Source organism: Tursiops truncatus, chromosome 19 (genome assembly GCF_011762595.2).
Source record: "Tursiops truncatus isolate mTurTru1 chromosome 19, mTurTru1.mat.Y, whole genome shotgun sequence".
NCBI lineage: Eukaryota > Metazoa > Chordata > Mammalia > Artiodactyla > Delphinidae > Tursiops > Tursiops truncatus.
In genome coordinates, this window is record NC_047052.1 from 33495856 (window position 1) to 33518598 (window position 22743).

The 22743-nt window shown below is 39.4% G+C and overlaps 2 protein-coding genes across 3 annotated transcripts in view; one reads left to right on the top strand and one right to left on the bottom strand.

Annotated features, from left to right (window-relative positions):
• The window catches only part of TENT4B (terminal nucleotidyltransferase 4B), a 61714-nt gene that overhangs the window by 27982 nt on the left and 10989 nt on the right, over positions 1–22743 (bottom strand). The window lies entirely within an intron of this gene.
• Positions 5543–6324, top strand: LOC117309125 (large ribosomal subunit protein eL21-like). The gene is made up of 2 exons (XM_033845323.2): positions 5543–5706; positions 5866–6324. The coding sequence occupies exons 1-2, from the start codon at positions 5543–5545 to the stop codon at positions 6245–6247; spliced, it is 546 nt and encodes a 181-aa protein (XP_033701214.1). The 3' UTR covers positions 6248–6324.

Sequence of the window (22743 nt, forward strand, 5' to 3'; positions counted from 1 at the left end):
ACTAGCCAGACTTTTCTCTCACTCTGAGACCATAATTGGTCTTACAATTTTTGCTTGCCTCCAAAATTGCAAGTTAAAAAAACACTAATTCCCATTAGAATTAATGTAAAAACTGCAGCATTTCTACATACAATTAAATTCATACCAGGCTAGTAGTAGTAATACAGTTACGATTGGTTCATAATTACTTACTGCAGGTAACTGAAAATTGTCAATAAAAGGCAAAAATTCCCAAATAAGCCAGAACTTGGAAGTAACTGCAACTTGGAGCTTTGCTACTTTGCCAGTTGTATCAAAAGTGTACAAATAAGATCAGGGTAGAAATAACCCTAGAGCCATTCATAGTCATTCTTTCTCTCTCTCTCCCTCTCCCTCTCCCTCTCTCTCTCTCTCTCTCTCACACACACACACAACACACAATTAGATCTTTTTTTTTCTTTTAGCCAAAACACTATTTCCATGTAAGTATGGGAGATGTAAAAGTACACCAGGCTCAAAATGACACTAAGAACCAAAAGAGGGAACACTCCTAGGTATCTATCCAAGGGAAATGAAAACGTCTACCCACGCAAAAGCTGTTCGTAACAGCATTATTCACAATAGCCAAAAAGTGGAAACAATCCAAGTGTCCATCAATTGATGAATGGATAAACAAAATGTGGACACACTGAAATGTTATTCAGCCACATAAAGGCATGATACATATTACAACATGGATAAACCTTAAAAACACGCTAAGTGAAAGAAGGCACACACAAAAGGACACCTAAGCTATAAAATTCCATTTATATGAAATGCCCAAAATAAGCAAATCCGTAGAGATAGAAAGTAACTGCTAGTGGATATGAGGCTTGTTTTGGGGGTGATGAAAATATTCTAAAACTTATTCTGATGATAGCTGCACAACTCTGTGAATATACTAAAAGACATCTGAACTGTACATATCTCAGTGAGGCTATTATTAGGGAAAAAAGAAAAAACAAGGACAAGCTGCCATTACAGACCCCAAAAGATTCTGCCTCAACTTGTATGTTACCACAAAGCAAAATAAGAGGAATAGGAGAGTCTATAAGTCAATAGAAAGAAGACTTGTATCCAGGTAGTAAATGACTTAACACAAACCCAAAACAAAACAACTTGACATTTTACTTAGCACATGGACCAAGGTAACAGGCAAATTGTTACGCTTTTTGAAATATTGAAAGACCCAAAAAGGACCTAGAGATTCCAGGGTCAACATGTATCTAAAGCATTCAGAACTTTTTTTTTTTTTTTTTGCGGTACGCGGGCCTCCCACCGCTGCGGAGCACAGGCTCCAGACGCGCAGGCTCGGCGGCCATGGCTCACGCGCCCAGCCGCTCCGCGGCACGTGGGATCTTCCCGGACCGGGGCCCGAACCCGTGTGCCCTGCATCGACAGGCGGACTCGCAACCACTGCGCCACCAGGTAAGCCCGGCATTCAGAACTTTTAACGCAACATCAATCTAATCCGAGAGTCCCAATAGCTTCTCCACGTGTCATTAGAGAGTCCATGAATCTGCGCCTGCCCACCTCAGCTCCCTCCTGGGCACTGCTGGTTTCACAGGATAATCCTCAAGCATCCAGAGAAAGTCAAACACAAAAAAACAAAAACAAAAACTCTTTTCACCATTAACTTCCCTAACAATGAGCATATATTATATGTCCTTAAGTTTACCATTACTTAGGGAGTCTTGTCTCATTTTACGGAAAGTTTTATAAATCTGAATAACTCTTTGACATTCTCCATTGGAAGACACAACCACCCATTTCTGTAACTGCTGAATCCCTCATGTAATTACCTCTTTCCTGGGCATATGATCTTCTGGTCAAGGACAAACTGCCAATGTTCTAATTCAGTGGTGCCAAGTTCATTATTACCTCACCTTCAGATAAGAAAGTGATATGCCTGAGAAAAATCAGAACATTAACACACTAGAAACTTCAAAGTAGAATAATAATACAGCCAACACATTTACACATACCTCAACAAACACACACACCAACAAACCCATGGGGCAAAAATCTCACAACCACTATTCCATGACAAAAATAAGTAAACGGATAAAGCCCAAATCTACTTGGGGGTAGCGGGGTGCAGGGTAGGAGCCTGGGAGCCTTCAGAAAAGCGGTAACAGTTTCCCTCATGCACCGTTAACCTTCACAGTCTTTCTAACACATAATGAGACCAGCAATTTTACTTTGAGGAACACAGATGGAGAAACTGGCTCAAAAGTAAACAACACTTATAAGTATGTTTCTCGTGCTTTATTCACAACAGAAAATGAAAAGCAACTTAGATGTCCAATAACAAGGGCGTGCTTTAGTAAACCCTGGTATATATAGTTATGTAGGAAAATATGGTCTACCCTCTCCTAAAAACACTGCATCGTAGACTATGTAAATACACGGAAAAGACCATGCAAAATGTAAACTAGGAGAAGGAATAAGATCTTTCAAGTAGAAGAAAATTGTATATTTTTAAATGGATCTTTTACAATGACACTTAAATAAGAGTTTACGGAGACTAATATTAGTTGATAATTTTTAATGAAGAGCTTCTTTGAAGTGGCATATTTGTTGTTATTCTACAGTCAAGTTGATTGAATATACAACGTAAAGTTTCTAACACTATTATGAAAGGCAAGCACCAAAGAAAATGCGGAACTCATCAAATTCTCTTGATATTTCTTGCTGTTTTGACACAATTATTCTGGCTACCATTATCTGTTAATCATCTTCACATCACTAACCTAATTCAGCGTTTTTTATAAACTATTTCCAAGTCAGCAGCCAGCACAATGGCACTGGGCATGAAGACATTCAGGGTATGCGGAGCAAACCCAAAACACTCCTCAAATTTTTGACAATTATAAACAAAAAAATTGCTCTGCTACTCTTGTGCCTTCACTGAAATATTTGCAAATTCAATGAAGTCCAGAAAATTCTCCTGAGTTCCCCTCCTCAACACTTCTGCAGCATGACCTGGCTGGAGGACAATTTAGCATTTTGCCCCAGCAATCACAGCACATGTGCACACAGAGGCAGCCACAAGAATGTTCACTGCAGCACTGGAATAGGAAACAGTGGAAACAACATTTGTGCTCACCAGGAGGAAAATGGCTTTAAAAATTATGGTACAACTACACAGTCGAATTCTACACAGCACGTGAACTGACATGAAAAAATTTCCAAGATACATTATTTGGAAAAAACCAAAATTTACAAAATAAAGTCCACCCAGTAGGAAAAGTTCTGGGAGGATCCACAGGACACTGGAAACAATCACTACCTCTGAAGAAGAGGCTGGAGCTAAGAATAAGAATGGTGGTCAAAGGAGACTCCTGACTTTTCTGTAACGTTTTGAGTTTTTACAAGGAGAATAAATTCATGCCTTATTTCCATAATTATAATTTAAGAAAAATCTCTGGATCATAAATTGCATGTGATTTATCTAATATTCCATTAAGGGAATTCAAATCTATATGAACACAGGTGGTATGGGTCTAACTGATAAAGCGCATTGAAGGTGCCCTGTCTTCACATTTAAGTAGAAAAACACACTTCCCTCTGTACCTCTCCAGCAATGTAAATATGTTTCCTTCCTTAAAAACAACCCCAGACACCCTCCTCGCCAAAAAAAAAAAAAAAAGGAAAAAAGCACTTTTAGTACAAGACCAAATTTTTAAAAAATCTTACACATAATCTCAAACTCCTTAATAAGCATTTTTACTTTTCATCCAAAAAACGATAGTGTTACAAAGCCTTAGCCAAACTTCACCTCATTAAGATGATGTCTGTTGCCCACATAACTATTTTGAAGTTGTTTCATTCACTTGGTCTGGTTTTAATCAATACAGAAAAGTTAGTGGGAAGGCAAAGCTATTCCATTTTGAGCATAATTTCGGAGGACTTCCAGCATCTCATCTCCCGCCTCAACAAGGAACCCCTCTTATAGCAAGGGGGTCCAAGGGATTCTGATAATTAGCCGGATTTGGGAACCCATGCTCTAAAAGTGGGTTTTAAGCAGTACTTCTCAATCCATGCTGCATACGATTATTATTTTTTAAATATGACGTGAGAGCCACCACCCACTGCAGACCTATTAAATCAGAATCTCCGAGGAGTGGGTTCCCGTCATCAATTCTCTTTTTTAACTTCCTCAGATTGAGAACCCTGTGTTGAAGTAACTGGTTTAGGCGTTGCTCTTATCCAGCTCAGGAAGCAGAACACCATTATCTACATGGGCCATAGGAAACACAGTGGCAGCCAGCAGAGGAGCTGAAACACCAACCCCCAGTTTTATTTGAAATCACAGAGTTAGGCTAACAGGACAAGATTCTCTATAACTAAGATCCATTATAGACTAGGGCTAGTAAGAAGCCCTGGTTTCAACTAAAGATAAAGTCACTCCACTAACTTGAAACTTGGTAAAGTCATTTAACCTCTCTGAGGTTCAAATTATCAATTTTTTAAAGGACTGGAATAAATGACCTCCGAAGATCCTCTGATCTCAAACCCCATGATGATTCTACCATGTGGCCACAAATCAATCAAGTCCATAAGCAGAGTATCCTTAAATAAATGCATGAATATCTTCTGCGAGTATCAGATTCATCATACATATAATTTTATGCTAATCTACATAAAAATTCTATTCATCATCACACCATAAGAAATCCTAACTGAACCTAATTAGATTCTATCAGATCAATCACAAGTGAAAATTAAACTAGTCACATAAGTCTCAAAATAAATACAGGGATTTCCCTGGTGGCGCAGTGGATAAGACTCCACGCTCCCAATGCAGGGGGCGCAGGTTCAATCCCTGGTTGGGGAACTAGATCCCACATGCATGCTGCAACTAAGAGTTTGCATGCCACAACTAAGGAGCCCGCGAGCCACAACTAAGGAGCCCTGGAGCTGCAAGTAAGGAGCCTGCGAGCCGCAACTAAGACCCAATGCAACCAAATAAATATTTCTTTAAAAATTAAACAAACAAATAAATAAAACTATCAAAATAAACAATCTAATCCTACACCTAAAGCAACTAGAGAAAGAAGAACAAAAAGAACCCCAAGTCAGTAGAAGGAAAGAAATCATAAAGATCAGAGCAGAAATATATGAAATAGAAACGAAGAAAACAATAGCAAAGATCAATAAAACTAAAAGCTGGTTCTTTGAGAAGATAAACAAAATTGATAAACCCTTAGCCAGACTCATCAAGAAAAAAAGGGAGAGGACGCAAATAAGTAAAATTAGAAATGAAAAAGGAGAAATCACAACTGACACTGCAGAATTACAAAGGATTATAAGAGACTACTACAAACAACTAAATGCCAATAAAATGGACAACCACGAAGAAATGGACAAATTCTTGGAAAGGTACAAATTTCCAAGACTGAACCAGAAAGAAATAGAAAATATAAACAGACCCATCACAAACAATGAAATTGAAACTGTTAATTAAAAATCTTCCAACAGCTTTTCGGCCGGAACCACCATCTTCCAGTAATTCGCCAAAATGATCAACACAAAGGGAAAGAGGAGGGGCACTCGCTACATGTTCTCCAGGCCCTTTAGAAAATATGGAGTTGTTCCTTTGGCCACATACATGCGAATCTACAAGAAAGGAGATACTGTAGATATCTGGACACTGTTCAAAAAGGAATACCCCAGGCTTCCCTGGTGGCACAGTGGTTGAGAGTCCGCCTGCTGATGCAGGGGACACGGGTTCGTGCCCCGGTTCGGGAGGATCCCACGTGCCGCGGAGCGGCTGGGCCCGTGAGCCATGGCCGCTGAGCCTGCGTGTCCGGAGCCTGTGCTCCGCAACGGAAGAGGCCACAGCAGTGAGAGGCGTGCATACCGCGCAAATAAAAAAAAAAAAAAAAAAAAAGGAATACCTCAGAAATGTTACCATGGCAAAACTGGGAGAGTCTACAATGTTACCCAGCATGCTGTTGGCATCATTGTAAACAAACAAGTGAAGGGCAAGATTCTTGCCAAGAGAATTCATGTGCGTATCGAGCATATTAAGGACTCTAAGAGCCGAGACAGCTTCCTGAAACGGGTGAAGGAAAACAATCAGAAAAAGAAGGAAGACAAAGAGAAAGGTACTTGGGTTCAACTGAAGCGCCAGCCTGCTCCACCCAGAGAAGCACACTTTGTGAGAACCAACGGAAAGGATCCTGAACTGTTAGAGCCCATTCCCTATGAATTCATGGCATGATGGGTGTAAAGAAAATAGAAGACCTGGACTGTATAAATGTTTCTCTTAATTGAGTAGAAGTGTGTGACCCCCCTCCTCCAAACAAATATTTAAAGCACATTTTAATTGTGTCCAAATTCAGTGGGTGACATCTTTTTACTTTTCAAATTTAGTAGTTTTTCTTCCTGAAAGATGTGAGGTAGTTTGTTGTGCAGTATACTCCACTAGTTAATAAACTGCTAGATATTATTTATAAAATATTTGTACTAGTTTGAAAATAGTCTCTAAATTCCTATGAACAAAGGATTTAAAATAAATGAATTAAAGGTTAAAAAAAAATCTTCCAACAAACAAAAGTCCAGGACCAGATGGCTTCACAGGTGAATTTTATCAAACATTTAGAGAAGAATTAACACTGATCCTTCTCAAACTCTTCCAAAAGATTGCTGAGGGGGGAACACTCCCAAATTCATTCTACGAAAACACCATCACCCTGATACCAAAACCAGAAAAAGATACCACAAAAAAAGAAAACTACAGGCCAATATCACTGATGAACATAGATGCAAAAATCCTCAACAAAATACTAGCAAACAGAATCCAACAGCACATTAAAAGGATCACATACCATGATCAAGTGGGATTTATCCCAGGGATGCAAAGGTTCTTCAATATACACAAATCAATCAATGTGATACACTGTATTAATAAATTAAGGAATAAAAACCATATGATCAGCTCAATAGACACAGAAAAAGCTTTTGATAAAATTCAACACCCATTTATGATTAAAAACTCTCCAGAAAATGGGCATAGAGGGAACCTACCTCAACATAATAAAGGCCATATACGACAAACCCACAGCAAACATCATTCTCAATGGTGAAAAACTGAAAGCATTTCCTCTAAGATCAGGAACAAGACAAGGATGTCCACTCTCACCGCTATTATTCAACATAGTTTTGGAAGTCCTAGCCACGGCAATCAGAGAAGAAAAAGATATAAAAGGAATACAAATTGGAAAAGAAGAAGTAAAACTGTCACTGTTTGCAGATGACATGATACTATACACGGAAAATCCTAAAGATGCCACCAGAAAACTACTAGAGTTAATCAATGAATTTGGTAAAGTTGCAGGATACAAAATTAATGCACAGAAATCTCTGGCATTCCTATATACTAACAACACAAAATCAGAAAGAGAAATTAAGGAAACAATCCCATTTACCATCGCAACAAAAAGAATAAAATACCTAGGAATAAACCTATCTAAGGAGGCGAAAGACTTGTACTCAGAAAACTAAAACACTAATGAAAGAAATCAAAGATGACATAAACAGATGGAGAAATATACCATGTTCTTGGATTGGAAGAATCAACATTGTGAAAATGACTCTACTACCCAAAGAAATTTACAGATTCAATGCAATCCCTACCAAACTACCAATCACATTCTTCACAGAATTCGAACAAAAAATTTTACAATTCGTATGGAAACACAAAAGACCCTGAATACCCAAAGCAATCTTGAGAAAGAAAAACGGAGCTGGAGGAATCAGGCTCCCCGACTTCAAACTATACTACAAAGCTACAGTAATCAAGACAGTAGGGTACTGGCACAAAAACAGAAATATAGGTCAATGGAATAGGATAGAAAGTCCAGAGATAAACCCACACACATATGGTCACCTAATTTATGACAAAGAAGGCAAGAACATACAATGGAGAAAAGACAACCTCTTCAATATGTGGTGCTGGGAAAACTGGACAGCTACTTGTAAAAGAATGAAATTAGAACACTACCTAACACCATACACAAAAATAAACTCCAAATGGATTAAAGACCTAAGTGTAAGACCAGACACTATAAAACTCTTAGAGGAAAACATAGGAAAAACAATCTTTGACATAAATCACAGCAAGATTTTTTTTGACCCACATCCTAGAGTAATGAAAATAAAAACAAACAAATGAGACCTAATTAAACTTAAAAGCTTTTGCACAGCAAAGGAAACCATAAACAAGACAAAAAGACAACCCTCAGAATGGGAGAAAATATTTGCAAAGGAAACAGACACCAAAATATACAAACAGCTCATGGAGCTCAATATCTGTCATACAGAGTGAAGTCAGAAACAGAAACACAAATACCATATACTACTGCATATATATGGAATCTAAAGGAAAAAAAAATGGTACTGGGCTTCCCTGGTGGCACAGTGGTTGAGAATCCGCCTGCCGATGCAGGGGACACGGGTTCGTGCCCCGGTCCGGGAACATCCCACATGCCGCGGAGCGGCTGGGCCCGTGAGCCATGGCCGCTGAGCCTGCGCGTCCGGAGCCTGTGCTCCGCAACGGGAGAGGCCACAGCAGTGAGAGGCCCGCATACCGTAAAAAAAAAAAACAAAAAAAAAAAACGGTACTGATGAACCTAGTGGCAGGGCAGGAATAAAGACACAGACATAAAGAATGGACTTGAGCACACGGGGCGGGGTGTGGGGGTAAGCTGGGGGGAAGTGAGAGTAGCATCGACGTATATATACACTACCGAATGTAAAGTAGTTAGCTAGTGGGAAGCAGCCGCATAGCACAGGGAGATCAGCTCAGTGCTTTGCAACAACCTAGAGGGGTGGGATAGGGAGGGTGGGGAGGAGGCTCAAGAGGGAGGGGATAGGGGGATATATGTATGCGTATGGCTGATTCATTTTGTTGTACAACAGAAACTGACACAGTATTGTGAAGCAATTATACTCCAATAAAGATCTATTTAAAAAAATAATAAAAAGATATAAATAAATAAAACTATAAAAATAAATACATACATTTGGAATAAAGAAATTTTTTAAATAATTCAACCTTGTCTTTGTTAATGTTCTGATTAAAGGAAATTTTTTCCCATTTTTAAAAACTGTGGTAAAATATGTGTAAAATTTACCATTTTAAACATTTTTAAGTGTGCAGTTCTATGGCATTAAGACATACACATCTACTCAGCCATAAAAAGAAACGACATTGATTTATTTGTAGTGAGGTGGATGGACCGAGAGACTGTCATACAGAGTGAAGTACGTCAGAAAGAGAAAAACAAATACCATATATTAACACATATATATGGAATCTAAAAAAAAAAAAAAATGGTCATGAAGAACCTAGAGGCAGGACGGGAATAAAGACGCAGACCTACTAGAGAATGGACTTGAGAACACGGGGAGGGGGAAGGGTACGCTGGGACAAAGTGAGCGAGTGGCATGTACATATTTACACGACCAAACGTAAAATAGATAGCTAGTGGGAAGCAGCGGCATAGCAAAGGGAGATCAGCTCAGTGCTTTGTGACCACTTAGAGGGGCGGGATAGGGAGGGCGGGAGGGAGGGAGATGCAAGAAAGAAGAGTTATGGGGATATATGTATAGCTGATTCATTTTGTTATAGAGCAGAAACTAACACACCACTGTAAAACAATTATACTCCAATAAGGACGTTAAAAAAACAAAAAGAAGACATACACATCTTGTGAAACTATCACTACTATCCATCTGTAGAACTTTTCTTTTTAAACCACTTTACTGAAGTATGACTGACACATAAAATATTTAATGTATATAACCATACTTGTAAAACTATCACCAACCATCAAGGCCAAAAACATATCCAACACCTCCCAAAAGTTTCCTCCTGCCCCCTTTATTTACTTTTTTTTTTTTTTTTTTTTTTGCGGTACGCGGGCCTCTCACTGTTGTGGCCTCTCCCATTGTGGAGCACAGGCTCCAGACGCGCAGGCTCGGCGGCCGTGGCTCACGGGTCCAGCCACTCCATGGCATGTGGGATCTTCCCGGACCGGGGCACGAACCCGTGTCCCTTGCATCGGCAGACGGACTCTCAACCACTGCGCCACCAGGGAAGCCCTCCACTTTTTAATCTTCCCCAAATGAAACTCTGTACCCATTAAACCCTAACTCCCCATTCTCTTCTCCCCCGCCCCCAAACCCCTAGCAGTCACTGTTCTACTTTCTGTCTCTATGAATTTAACTACTCCCTAGGTATCTCATAGAAGTAGAATCTCATTCAATTCTGTCCTTTGTGACCAGCTTTTTTTTCACCTAGCACGTCCTTAAGTTTCACCCATGTCGTAGCATGTGTCAATTTCCTTCCCTTATAAAGCTGAATGATATTACATTGTGTGTATATTACAACATTTTGTTTACCCATTCATCCATCAATGAACACTTGGGTTGCTTCATTCTGATTTTTTTTTTTTAACTGTATGTTACTTTGAAGTCACATACAATAAAAATGAGAGAACCTTACATCATCACATTTCTTGGGGGGAAAAAAAAAAAGACCTGTAAGCAGATCACATTCTGGGCCATAAAACACACCTTAAAAACTTTTAAATCATACAAAGTATACTCTCAGACCTCAGTGGAATTAAACGAGAAATCAGTAATTTAAAAATAGCTGGAAAATCCCAAATATAATATTTGAAGATTAAATATGCAATACTTGGAGACTAAATAATTGGGAAATTAAAACTTGGGTCAAAGAAGTTGTCTCAAGAGATAGTCCTAACTAAATGAAAGTGAAAATATAACTTATCAAAACTTGTGACATGCAGGGAAAGCAGTACATAGAGTAAAATTTATATCACTGAATGCAAATATTAAAAAAGAAGAAAGGGATTCCCTGGTGGCGCAGTGACTGAGAGCCCGCCTGCCAATGCAGGGGACATGGGTTCGAGCCCTGGTCCGGGAAGATCCCACATGCCGCAGAGCAGCGAGGCCTGTGCGCCACAGCTGCTGAGCCTGCGCTCTGGAGCCTACAAACCACAACTACTGAGCCCACATGCCACAACTACGGAAGCCTGCATGCCTAGAGCCTGTGCTCTGCAACAAGAGAAGCCACCGCAATGAGAAGCCCGCACACCACAACGAAGAGTAGCCCCTGCTTGCTGCAACTAGAGAAAGCCTGTGAGCACGAATGAAGACCCAGTGCAGCCAAAAATAAATAAATAAAATAAATAAATTTATTTAAAAAAAAAAGAAAAGAAGAGAGATCTAAAATTCAATTATCTAAGTTTCTACCTTAGGAAACTAGAAAAAGGTGAACAAATTATATTCAAAGTAAGGACGAGAAAAATAATTAAAATTTGAGCAGAAATCAGTGAAAAAAGAAATCTATAGAGAAAAATCAGTGAAACAAAAGCTGACTCTTTGGAAAGATCAATGAAATGGATAAACCTCTAGCCAAATCGAGAAAAAAGAGAGAAGACACTAATTACTAACATCAGAAATGAATGAAGGGCCATCACTACTGATCCTATGGATATTAACAGGAAGATAAAGAAATATTATGAACCCACAAATTGATAACCTAGATAAAATACACCAATTCCTTGAAAGAGACAATCTACCAGGATTTATACAAGAAGAAAAGAACAATCTGAATAGGCCTACGTCTATTACGGAAACTGAATCAATAACTAATAACGCTCTTAAAATAAAAAGCAACAACCCCAGATGGGTTCACTAGGGAAATCTACCAAAGATCTAAGGAAGAAATTATCTGAATTTTCTACAATCTCTTCCAGAAAATAGAAGCAGAGGAAATCGTTTGTAATGCATTCTCTGAGACGATTACCCTAATCCCCAAACCAAAGACATTATAAGAAAGAAAAACTACAGACCAATATCTCTGATATGTCTCTGAACACAGATGTAAAAATCTTGAACAAAATATTAGCAAACCAAATACAACAATATACAAAAAGAATTATACACCATGACCAAGTGGGATTTATTCCAGGTATGCAAGACTGAGTCAACATTCAAAAATAAATTTATGTAATCCATCACAACAACAGGCTAAAGAAGAAAAATCCTATAATCATATCAAATAGGAAAAGCATTTGAAAAAAATCTAACACCCAATCAAAAACACTCAGGAAGGGAATTCCATGGTGGTCCAATGGTTACGACTGCAGGGGGCACAGGTTCAGTCCCTAGTTGGAGAACTAATATTCCCCCATGCCTCGTGGTGCGCCGCCCCGCCCCCCCCCCAAAAAAAACAACTCAGGAAACCGGAAATAGAGGGGAAGTTACTCAACTTGATAAAGAACATATTACAAATACCTTACAGCTACTTAATGATGTAAATTAGATGCTTTCCCACTAAGATTAGGGACAAGGCAAGATGTCCACTCTCACCACTCCTAATCGGCATCATATTGGAAGTCCTAATGCAATAGAACAAAACAAGGAAATAAAAAGTGTACATATTGGAAAGGAAGAATAAAATTGCCTTTGTTTGCTACTGACATGATTATCTATGTAGAAAATCCCAAAGAAGTAACAAAAAAATTCCTGGAACTAATAAGCCATTATAGCAAGGTTACAGGATACAAAGTTAATAAACAAAAGTCAACTGCTTCCTTATATACCAGCAATAAACAAATGAAATATGAAATTTAAAATGCAATACCATTTAAAAAAAACCCAAAACAGAAATACTTAGGTATAAATGTAACAACATATGATCAAGATCTATACAAAGAAAACTACAAAACTCTGATGAAAGAAATCAAAGATCTATTCCATTTCTTTGCAACTTGATCTACAGATACAATGAAATCCCAATCAAAATTCAGCAAGACATTTTGTACATTTCAACAAACTGATTCTAAAATTTATATGGAAAGGCAAAAGATCCAGAATAGCCAAAATAATATAGAAGGAGAAGAATAAAGTCAGAGGAATGACAATACCTGACTTCAAGACTTACTATGATGCTAAAGTAATCAAGACAGTGAGGTACTGGCGAAAGGCTAGACACGGAACAGAATAGAAAGCCCAGGGCTTCCCTGGTGGCGCAGTGGCTGGGAGTCCGCCTGCCGATGCAGGGGACACGGGTTCGTGCCCCAGTCCGGGAGGAGCCCACATGCCGCGGAGCGGCTGGGCCCGTGAGCCATGGCCGCTGAGCCTGCGTGTGCAGAGCCTGTGCTCCGCAACAGGAGAGGTCACAACAGTGAGAGGCCCACGTACCACAAAAGAAAAACAAACAAACAAACAAAAAAACCCACAAAACTATAAAATTCCTAGAAGACAACCTAAGAAAAAATTTAGGTGACCTTGAGTTTGGCCATGACTTTTCAGACACAATACCAAAAGCACAGTCCATAAAAGAAAATTGCTAAATTGGACTTCACTAAAAGTAAAAACTTCTGCTCTGCAAAAGACACTGTCAAGAGAAGGAAAAAAGGCAAGCCATCGACTGGGAAAAAATTTTTTACAAAACACATATTTAAGGGACTTCCCTGGTGGTCCAGTGTTAAAGAATCCACCTTGCAATGCAGGGGATGAGGGTTCAATCCCTGGTCGGGGAACTAAGATCCCACATGCTGCAGGGCAACTAAGACCACGCACCACAATTAATAAGCTCGCGCGCCTCAACTAGAGAGCCTGCGGGTCGCAAACTACAGAGTCCACGCGCCCTGGAGCCTGCCTGCGCACCACAACTAGAGAAGAGGAAACCCATACACCACAACTAGAGAGAAGCCCGAGTGTCACAAAGAAGAGCCCGCGCACCACAACGAAAGATCCCGTATGCTTCAATGAAGATTCCGCACGCCGCAACTAATAAATAAAATAAATAAATAAATAATTTTTAAAAAATACATATTTAATAAAGGACTGGTATCCAAAATATTTAAAACTCAACAATAATAAAATAACCTAACTGAGCTTCCCTGGTGGTGCAGTGGTTGAGATTCTGCCTGCCAATGCAGGGGACATGGGTTCGAGCCCTGGTCTGGGAAGATCCCACATGCCGCGGAGCAACTAAGCCCATGAGCCACAGCTACTGAGCCTGCGCGTCTGGAGCCCGTGCTCTGCAACAAGAGAAGTCGCAATAGTGAGAGGCCTGCGCACCGCGACGAAGAGTGGCCCCCGCTTGCCCCAACTGGAGAAGGCCCTCGTGCCGAAATGAAGACCCAACACAGCAAAAATAAATTAATTAATTAATTTAAAAAGAAAAGAAAGAAAATAACCTAACTTACAAATGAGCAAAACATGGAGTATCATCTATAAAAATATCAAATTCTATGCGGTACACCTGAAATTAATATAATATTGTAAGTCACCTATACTTCAATTAAAAAAAAAAGCAAAATATCTGAGGAGACACCTCACCAAAGAAAATACAGATGACAAGTATAAGAAAAGATACCTGACATCATATGTCATTAGGGAACTGCAAATTAAAACAATGAGATACCACTATACACCTATTAGAATGGCCAAAATCCAAAACACTGACAACACCAAATGCTGGAGAGGATGTGGAGCAACAAGAACTCTCATTCATTGCTGGTGGGAATGTAAAATAGAACGGTCACTTTGGAAGACAGTTGGTAGTTTCTTACAGAACTTAATATACTCTTACCATCCATCCAGGAATCTCACACTCCTTGGTATTAACCCAAAGGAGCTGAAAACTTATGTTCACACAAAAACCTGCACACAGATGCTTATAACAGCTTTATTCATAACTGCCCAAACCTGGAATAACCAAGATGTCCTTCAACAGGTAATTGGATACATAAGCTGTGGTATACCCATACAATGGAGTACTATTCAGCAATAAAAATGAGCTATCAAGCCAGGAAAAGATACAGAGGAACCTTAAATGCATACTGCTAAGTGAAAGTAGACAATCTGAAATGGTCACATACTGTATGATTCCAACTATATAACATTCTGGAAAACACAAAACAATGGAGACAATAAAAAGATCAGTGGTTGCCAGGGGCTCAGGGGGAGAGAGAGATGAACAGGTAGAACACAGGATTTTTAGGGCAGTGAAACTATTCTGCGTGATATCATTCTGTATAATGATGGATACAAGTCATTATATACATTTGCCAAATCCACAGAATGTACAACACAAAGAGTGAAACCTAACAGTAAACTATGGACTTTAATTAGTCGTAATGTATCAACATAGGGCCCATCAATTGTAACAAATACAATACATACAATACATTAATTATAGAGGAACTGGGGTGGGAGTGGGGAAGTGAGGGAGTATATGAGAACTCTGTACTTTCTGTTCAATTTTTCTGTAAACGTAAAACTGCTCAAGAAAAAATCATATACACACAAATATATACATAAAACACACACACACACACACACACACACACACACACACACACACGGCTCTTGGGGAAGGAAAGAGGAACCAGCTACTTCAGAACAGAAATGTCCATGAATATCTCCACTTTGCCCAGGTCTCACCGTTTTCCCTGCCTACTGACTCCCCAGAAGGGGCGACCACAGACTCCTAAGGAAGCTGAAGCCAAACCATGATCTTGAGGCTCGATTCACGTCATCATCTTGGAGCCTTCCTTTACAGAGGTCATACTGCCCTTCCTTTACACACCTTGCTACATGGTTTTTATACGTAAATAGTAACCTTTAAAATAAGTATTTGATTGGAGGTAAAGTGTTAAACATTTACTCCCGGTAGGAATCCTTCCTATAATGCTGTATGGGTTACAGCATTCTTTAGCCTAAGGTTAAAGAATATTAGCACAAGATGAAGAAACACAATCCAAGTTTAATTTAAAGGAAAAATAAATGTATTACCCTGGTTGTCAAGTTAAGGCTGTGAGAATTCTGTCTCCTGAGCAGAGGCTCACAGGCCACTACATCCATCATGGTTTTCTTCAGCTACCACAAGCTGAAAGCAAAGGTCAGGTGTGCCTGTGGGCCAAGGGCTCCCCTGACAGTCCCAGCCACCGACCAAAGGTCACGTACAGTTCACTACTTCCTCTTCCACACACCAGGCACTAGTCGGCCCAAAGCCCACTTCAGCTTCCTGCAGCCCACCTTGCTTCTCTTTCCTGAGGGATGACAGCTCATTAACAGAGCTAGTTAAAAGTTATATCCCCTTTCTCACTCTTATCCTGTTTTCCCTATGGGAACCGTACCCTCAGGACAACCAAATGGTTGAGGAGGAAATGTTTCTCCTTTTAGGAGCTAATAAATGATAAAGGATCAAGAGAATAAGAAGATCCCAAGTTTACAACTCTAATAATGAACTAATATTTATAGGCAATGATCATTAATGGCTACTAATATCACAAAAATAAAGACATTCAGATACTATATGTGTCCTGGGAAAAGTACACACCACCCTCTATGATGTATTCTTGCAGAAAACAACAACAACAAATCTAAACAAGCCTCTAGATCTAATTACAAATTTATAGAAAATACAGGGGTACACAGAACATATTAAATTGACACCACAGGAGTGCAATTAGCAAAACTCAGAAAGTAGAAAAATCTATAGGAAAAACACCCCAGCTTCTTCAACAAATAAATTAATGGGGGGAAAACAGACAGCAGACAAAGCTGTTGATTAAAAGATTAAAAAGGCATTTCAACCAACAGCAATGCAAGAAACTCATTTGGATTCTGATTTGAACAAACTGTTAAAAAAAAATTAAGGCACAATTGGGGAAATATAAACATTGGGTATTTGAGGTAACTAACGAATTATTGTTAACTTATTCAGGTGTAATAATAGTATCACGATTATGGTTTCTTTTTAAGTCCTTATCTAGAGACGCACGCATATAGAAAGGTTTATATAAAATGATGTGACATCTGGAATTTGCTTCAAAATAATGTGGGGTGGAAATGGACTGGCATGCAAGTGAAATGAGTTTGGCCATGGGTTGATGACTGTTGAAGTTGTGTGATGAGTACATGGAAGTTCATTATCTATTCTGTGTACTTTCATACCGTTTGTGATTCTCCATAATAAAAATGTTTTAAAAAATGAAGTAGAGGGCTTCCCTGGTGGCGCAGTGGTTGAGAGTCCACCTGCCGATGCAGGGGACACGGGTTCGTGCCCCGGTCCGGGAAGATCCCACATGCCATGGAGCGGCTGGGCCCATGAGCCATGGCCGCTGAGCCTGCGCGTCTGGAGCCTGTGGTCCACAATGGGAGAGGCCACAGCAGTGAGAGGCCCGCGTACCGCGAAAAAAAAAAATGAAGTAGAGTAATTTCAGACCTCAAATTTTTCTAAGAAAGATAAACCATTATAGCCCATCATAGTAGATGCTGCTCCCCATCTATCTCGATTAAGCTAAATACTACACAGTCAGCCCTCCGTACCCGTGGGTTTCACATCCAAACAATCAACCAACCACAGATCAAAATCTCAATCCGAGGTTGGTTGATTCTTCAGATGCAAACCCCACAGATATGGAGGGCCAACTGTATTCATTGCACTACACCATTTTATGTAAGGGATTTGAGCATCCCCGTGTTTTGGTATCCATCCTGGAACCAATCCCCTATGGATACCCAGGGACCACTGTATATCCAACCTATCCTTTTAGGGATTGTCGTATGAAACCTGTATAACCAATTTTTCCTTTCCAACCCTCCACAACCTAACCAATCTTCCAAAACATTAGCAAAAAATCTCTACTCTTCTCAAAGTTTGCCCTTACCTCACTAGTCAAAAGCAACCTCTCCACCTTATCCAGTTTATCCAACCAGACCATAATTTCTTAGAAGGCAGAGAATGTTTTACTGTCTTTACTTCCCACAAAAAGCCTAGTGCAGGGGCTTGCATACAGCAGTAGATTATCCAACCAAAAAACCGTGTGGATCATCCTGGTCTGTTTGGAGATGAGTCGCAAAATCAACAAGTAATAAAGAACCAAAAGCAGAGGACATGTTTACAAAATCTATATGTCACAAAGAATGGATGAACATATTGTGATAGATCTATACAATAAAAATGCTACTCGGCATTAAAAAGTAACAAAGAACTATATTACACACAATATGCATGAACCTCCAAAACATCATGCTAAGAGGAGTCAGGCACAAAAGACTACCCAGCATATATAATTCCATTTAATCAAAATCCTAGAAAAGGCAAAAGTGGTTGCTCAGGGGAAGCGATGGGGTAAAGCAACTGACTGTAACGGGCATGAGGGTACTTTCTGAGTGATGGAAATGTTCTATATCTTCTTCCTACATTTTGATTGTTGTGGTCACACAACTGTATATATTTCCAAAAGTCACCTATCTGTACAATTTAAATGGGTGAATTTATTATATATAAATTATATCCTAATAAAAGCTATTTATAAATCATAAAATTAGAATTAAAAATTACATGTATTTGTAATAGGACAGAACAAGGGCTCTTATAAATAAGACCAACATCTCCAAGAAAAAGGAACGAAACTGGGTCATTTGTAGAGATGTGGATGGACCTAGAGTCTGTCACACAGAGTGAAGTAAGCCAGAAAGAGAAAAACAAATATCGTATATTAACGCATATATGTGGAATCTAGAAAAATGGTACAAACACCCTATTTGTAGGGCAGGAATAGAGACGTAGACATAGAGAACGGATATGTGGACAGAGGGGAAAAGGGGTGGATGGAATGAATTGGGAGATTAGGTTTGACATAAAAACACTACCACATGTAAAACAGATAGCTAGTGGGAACCTGCTGTATAGCACAAGGAGCTCAGCTTGGTGCTCCGTGACAGCCTAGATGGGTGGGGTGGAGCGGGGGGTGGGAGGGAGGTCCAAGAGGGAGAGGATATAGGTATACATATAGCTGATTCACTTCACTGTACAGCAGAAACTAACACAACATTGTAAAGCAATTATACTCCAATTAAAAAAAGATAGGCAAGGGAAATAAGAAATTGCAAAGAAAAATAGCCAATTAATGTGAAGGCATGTGCAAATGAAATCAGTAAAATACTATTTTTTACCTATAAAATTGGCAAAAAATGTTTCCTTTTGTATTGGTATTTGCTTTTATTTGTAACATGTAGCATTGGTGAAGGTTTAGGGAAAATTCGGACTCTTGCACACTGCTAATGTAAGGGTAAACTGATCGAATCTTTCCACAGGAAAATTTGGCAAAAGCCTTAAAAGATATAAACATTCTCCAGTCTAAAACTTTATCCTCAAGAAATAACCATGTGGCAAGACAATTTATGGAGAAAGAATGGTCTTTAACCAATGGTGCTGGGACAACCTCATATCCACAGGCAAAAGAATGAACTTAGACCTCTACCTCACACCATATGCAAAAGTGAATTCAAAATGGATCAAAAACCTAAATTTAAGAGCTAAAACTGTAAGACTCTTAGAAGGCAAAATAGGGGTCAATTTTTGTGATCTTGGCAATGGTTTCTTAGATATGACACCTAAAGCACAAGAAACAGAAAAAAAATAGACAAATTGGAATTTATAAAATAGAACAAACAAATAAAACTTTGTGCCTCAAAGGACAATATCAAGATAATATAAAGACAATCCACAAAATGGGAGAAAATATCTGCAAATCATCTATCTGATAAGGGTCTACAATCCAGAATATATAAAGAACTCTTACCATAAACAATAAAAAGTCCACTAGAAAAAACTGGGCAAGCAACTTAAACAGACATTTCTCCAAAGAAGATATACACGCAGCCTACAAGCACATGAAAAGATGCTCAACATCCTTAGTCGTTAGGGAAATGCAATCAAAACCACAATGAGGGCTTCTCTGGTGGTGCAATGGTTGGGAATACGCCTGCCAGTGCAGGGGACATGGGTTCGAGCCCTGGTCGGAGAGGATCCTACATGCTGTGGAGCAACTAAGCCTGTGCGCCACAATTACTGAGCCTGTGCTCTGGAGCCCACGAGCCACAAGTACTAAGCCCGCGCGCCTAGAGACTGTGCTCCGCAACGAGAGGGCACTGCGATGAGAAGCCCACACGCACCGCAACGAAGAGTAGCTAGCCCCCGCTTGCGCCAACTAGAGAAAGCTCGTGTGCAGCAACAAATACCCAAGGCAGCCAAAAATAAAATGAATTAAATAAATTTTCAAAAACAAAAAAGCACAATGAGATACTGCTTCACACTCCCTAGGACGGCTATAATCAAAAAGACAGATAATGAAAAGTATTGACAAGAACATGGAGAAACTGGAAACCTCAGACATTGCTGGTGGGAATGAAAAATATTATAGCCACTTTATATGACCCAGCAATTCCACTCCAAGTTATTTACCCAAGAAAAATGAAAACACATGTCCACAAAAAAAATCTGTACATGAATGTTCATTATTTATAATAGCCAAAAAGTGGAAACAACCCAAATGTCCATCAACTAATAAATGGATAAACAAAATGTGGTATATTCATACACTGGAATATTTAGGCATAAAAAGGAATGAAGTACTGATACATGCTACAACACAAATGAACTCTGAAAACATGCTAACTGAAAGAAGCCAGACACAAAAGGCCACATATTATATGATTCCATTCTTATGAAATGTCCAGAATCATAAATCCAGAGAGACAAAAAGTCTGTATGAGGCTTCCAGGATCTGAAGGGGAAGGGGATAGTGGAGTGATAATGGGTACAGGGTTTCTTTCTGTGGTGATGAAAACGTTCTGGAATTAGATAGCTGTGATGGTTGCACAATCTTGTAATGGTCTAAAACCACTGAATTGTACACTTTAAAAGGGTGAATATGATAGCATATGAATTTTATCTCAGTAAAGATAAGTAGAAAAATAGAAGAAATAATCCTCACTGTGGCACAGGCTCAGCTAAAAACATGTCTTTTAAAAAACAAAAGACTGGGGCTTCCCTGGTGGCGCAGTGGTTGAAAGTCTGCCTGCCGATGCAGAAGACACGGGTTCGTGCCCCGGTCCGGGAAGATACCGGGAAGATCTCACATGCCACGGAGCAGCTGGGCCTGTGAGCCATGGCCGCTGAGCCTGCACTCTGTAACGGGCGAGGCCACAACAGTGAGAGGCCCGCGTAATGCAAAAAAAAAAAAAAAAGATTGGAAACAAACTAAATGTTCAACTGGGGACTGGTGAAATAAATTAAGGTGCATTCGATCACTGGAATACCATGTCCACACACAGTAGGTACACAGAGTCATACTAAAGGTAGTGGGGTATTTTTAAATGCTGTAGAAATGTATTTCATATGCAAGATATTTGTCACATTAATACATTTTTTTAAGTCAAAAAAGTATGCCCACAATAGTCTGATACCCTTCTCCCAAAGTAGAAAACAATCTTAAGATAAAAACCAGTTCTAAGTTCTGGCCTCCAGATTGTGAGAGAATAAATTTCTATTATTCAAAAAATTTTTTTCTAGGGGCTTCCATGGTGGCGCAGTGGTTGAGAGTCCGCCTGCCGATGCAGGGGACACGGGTTCGTGCCCCAGTCCGGGAAGATCCCACATGCCGCGGAGCGGCTGGGCCCGTGAGCCATGGCTGCTGAGCCTGCGCGTCCGGAGCCTGTGCTCCGCAACGGAAGAGTCCACAACACTGAGAGGCCTGTGTACTGCAAAAACAAACAAACAAAAAAATTTTTCTTTAAATCGGAAAAAAAATTTAAGTATACCCATAGTGGAGTCCATATTGATAGACAGAAAAAATGAAATATAGTAAGTGTATTAAATATATTTAATATTATAAAATTATAAAAAATATCTACACCAAAATATGCTAACAATAGTTATGTCCTGGTACTAGTATTATAGGGGCTATTTTTTCTTCCTTTGGTTTAGCTGTATTTTCTAATTTTTTGACAATTAGCACTTATTAGTAGTATATAAAACATATGTTGATTTTAAAAACAAGTAATCTGGGACTTCCCTGGTGGCACAGTGGTTAAGAATCCGCCTGCCAATGCAGGGGACACGGGATCAATCCCTGGTTGGGGAAGATCCCACATGCCACACAGAGCAACTGAGCCCACATACCACAACTACTGAGCCTGTATGCTGCAACTACTGAAGCCCGCGCATCTAGAGCCCAAACTCCACAACAAGAGAAGCCACTGCATTTCTCTAATGATTAATGATGTTGAGCATTCTTCATGTGTTTGTTGGCAATCTGTATATCTTCTTTGGAGAATGTCTATTTAGGTCTTCTGCCCATTTTTGGATTGGGTTGTTTGTTTTTTTTGTTATTGAGCTGCATGAGCTGCTTGTAAATTTTGGAGATTAATCCTTTGTCAGTTGCTTCATTTGCAAATATTTTCTCCCATTCTGAGGGTTGTCGTTTGGTCTTGTTTATGGTTTCCTTTGCTGTGCAAAAGCTTTGAAGTTTCATTAGGTCCCATTTGTTTATTTTTGTTTTTATCTCCATTTCTCTAGGAGGTGGGTCAAAAAGGATCTTGCTGTGATTTATGTCATAGAGTATTCTGCCTATGTTTTCCTCAAAGAGTTTGATAGTGTCTGGCCTTACATTTAGGTCTTTAATCCATTATTTTTGTGTATGGTGTTAGGGAGTGTTCTAATTTCATACTTTTACATGTACCTGTCCAGTTTTCCCAGCACCACTTATTGAAGAGGCTGTCTTTTCTCCACTGTATATTCTTGCCTCCTTTATCAAAGATAAGGAGACCATACGTGTGTGGGTTTATGCCTGGGCTTTCTATCCTGTTCCATTGATC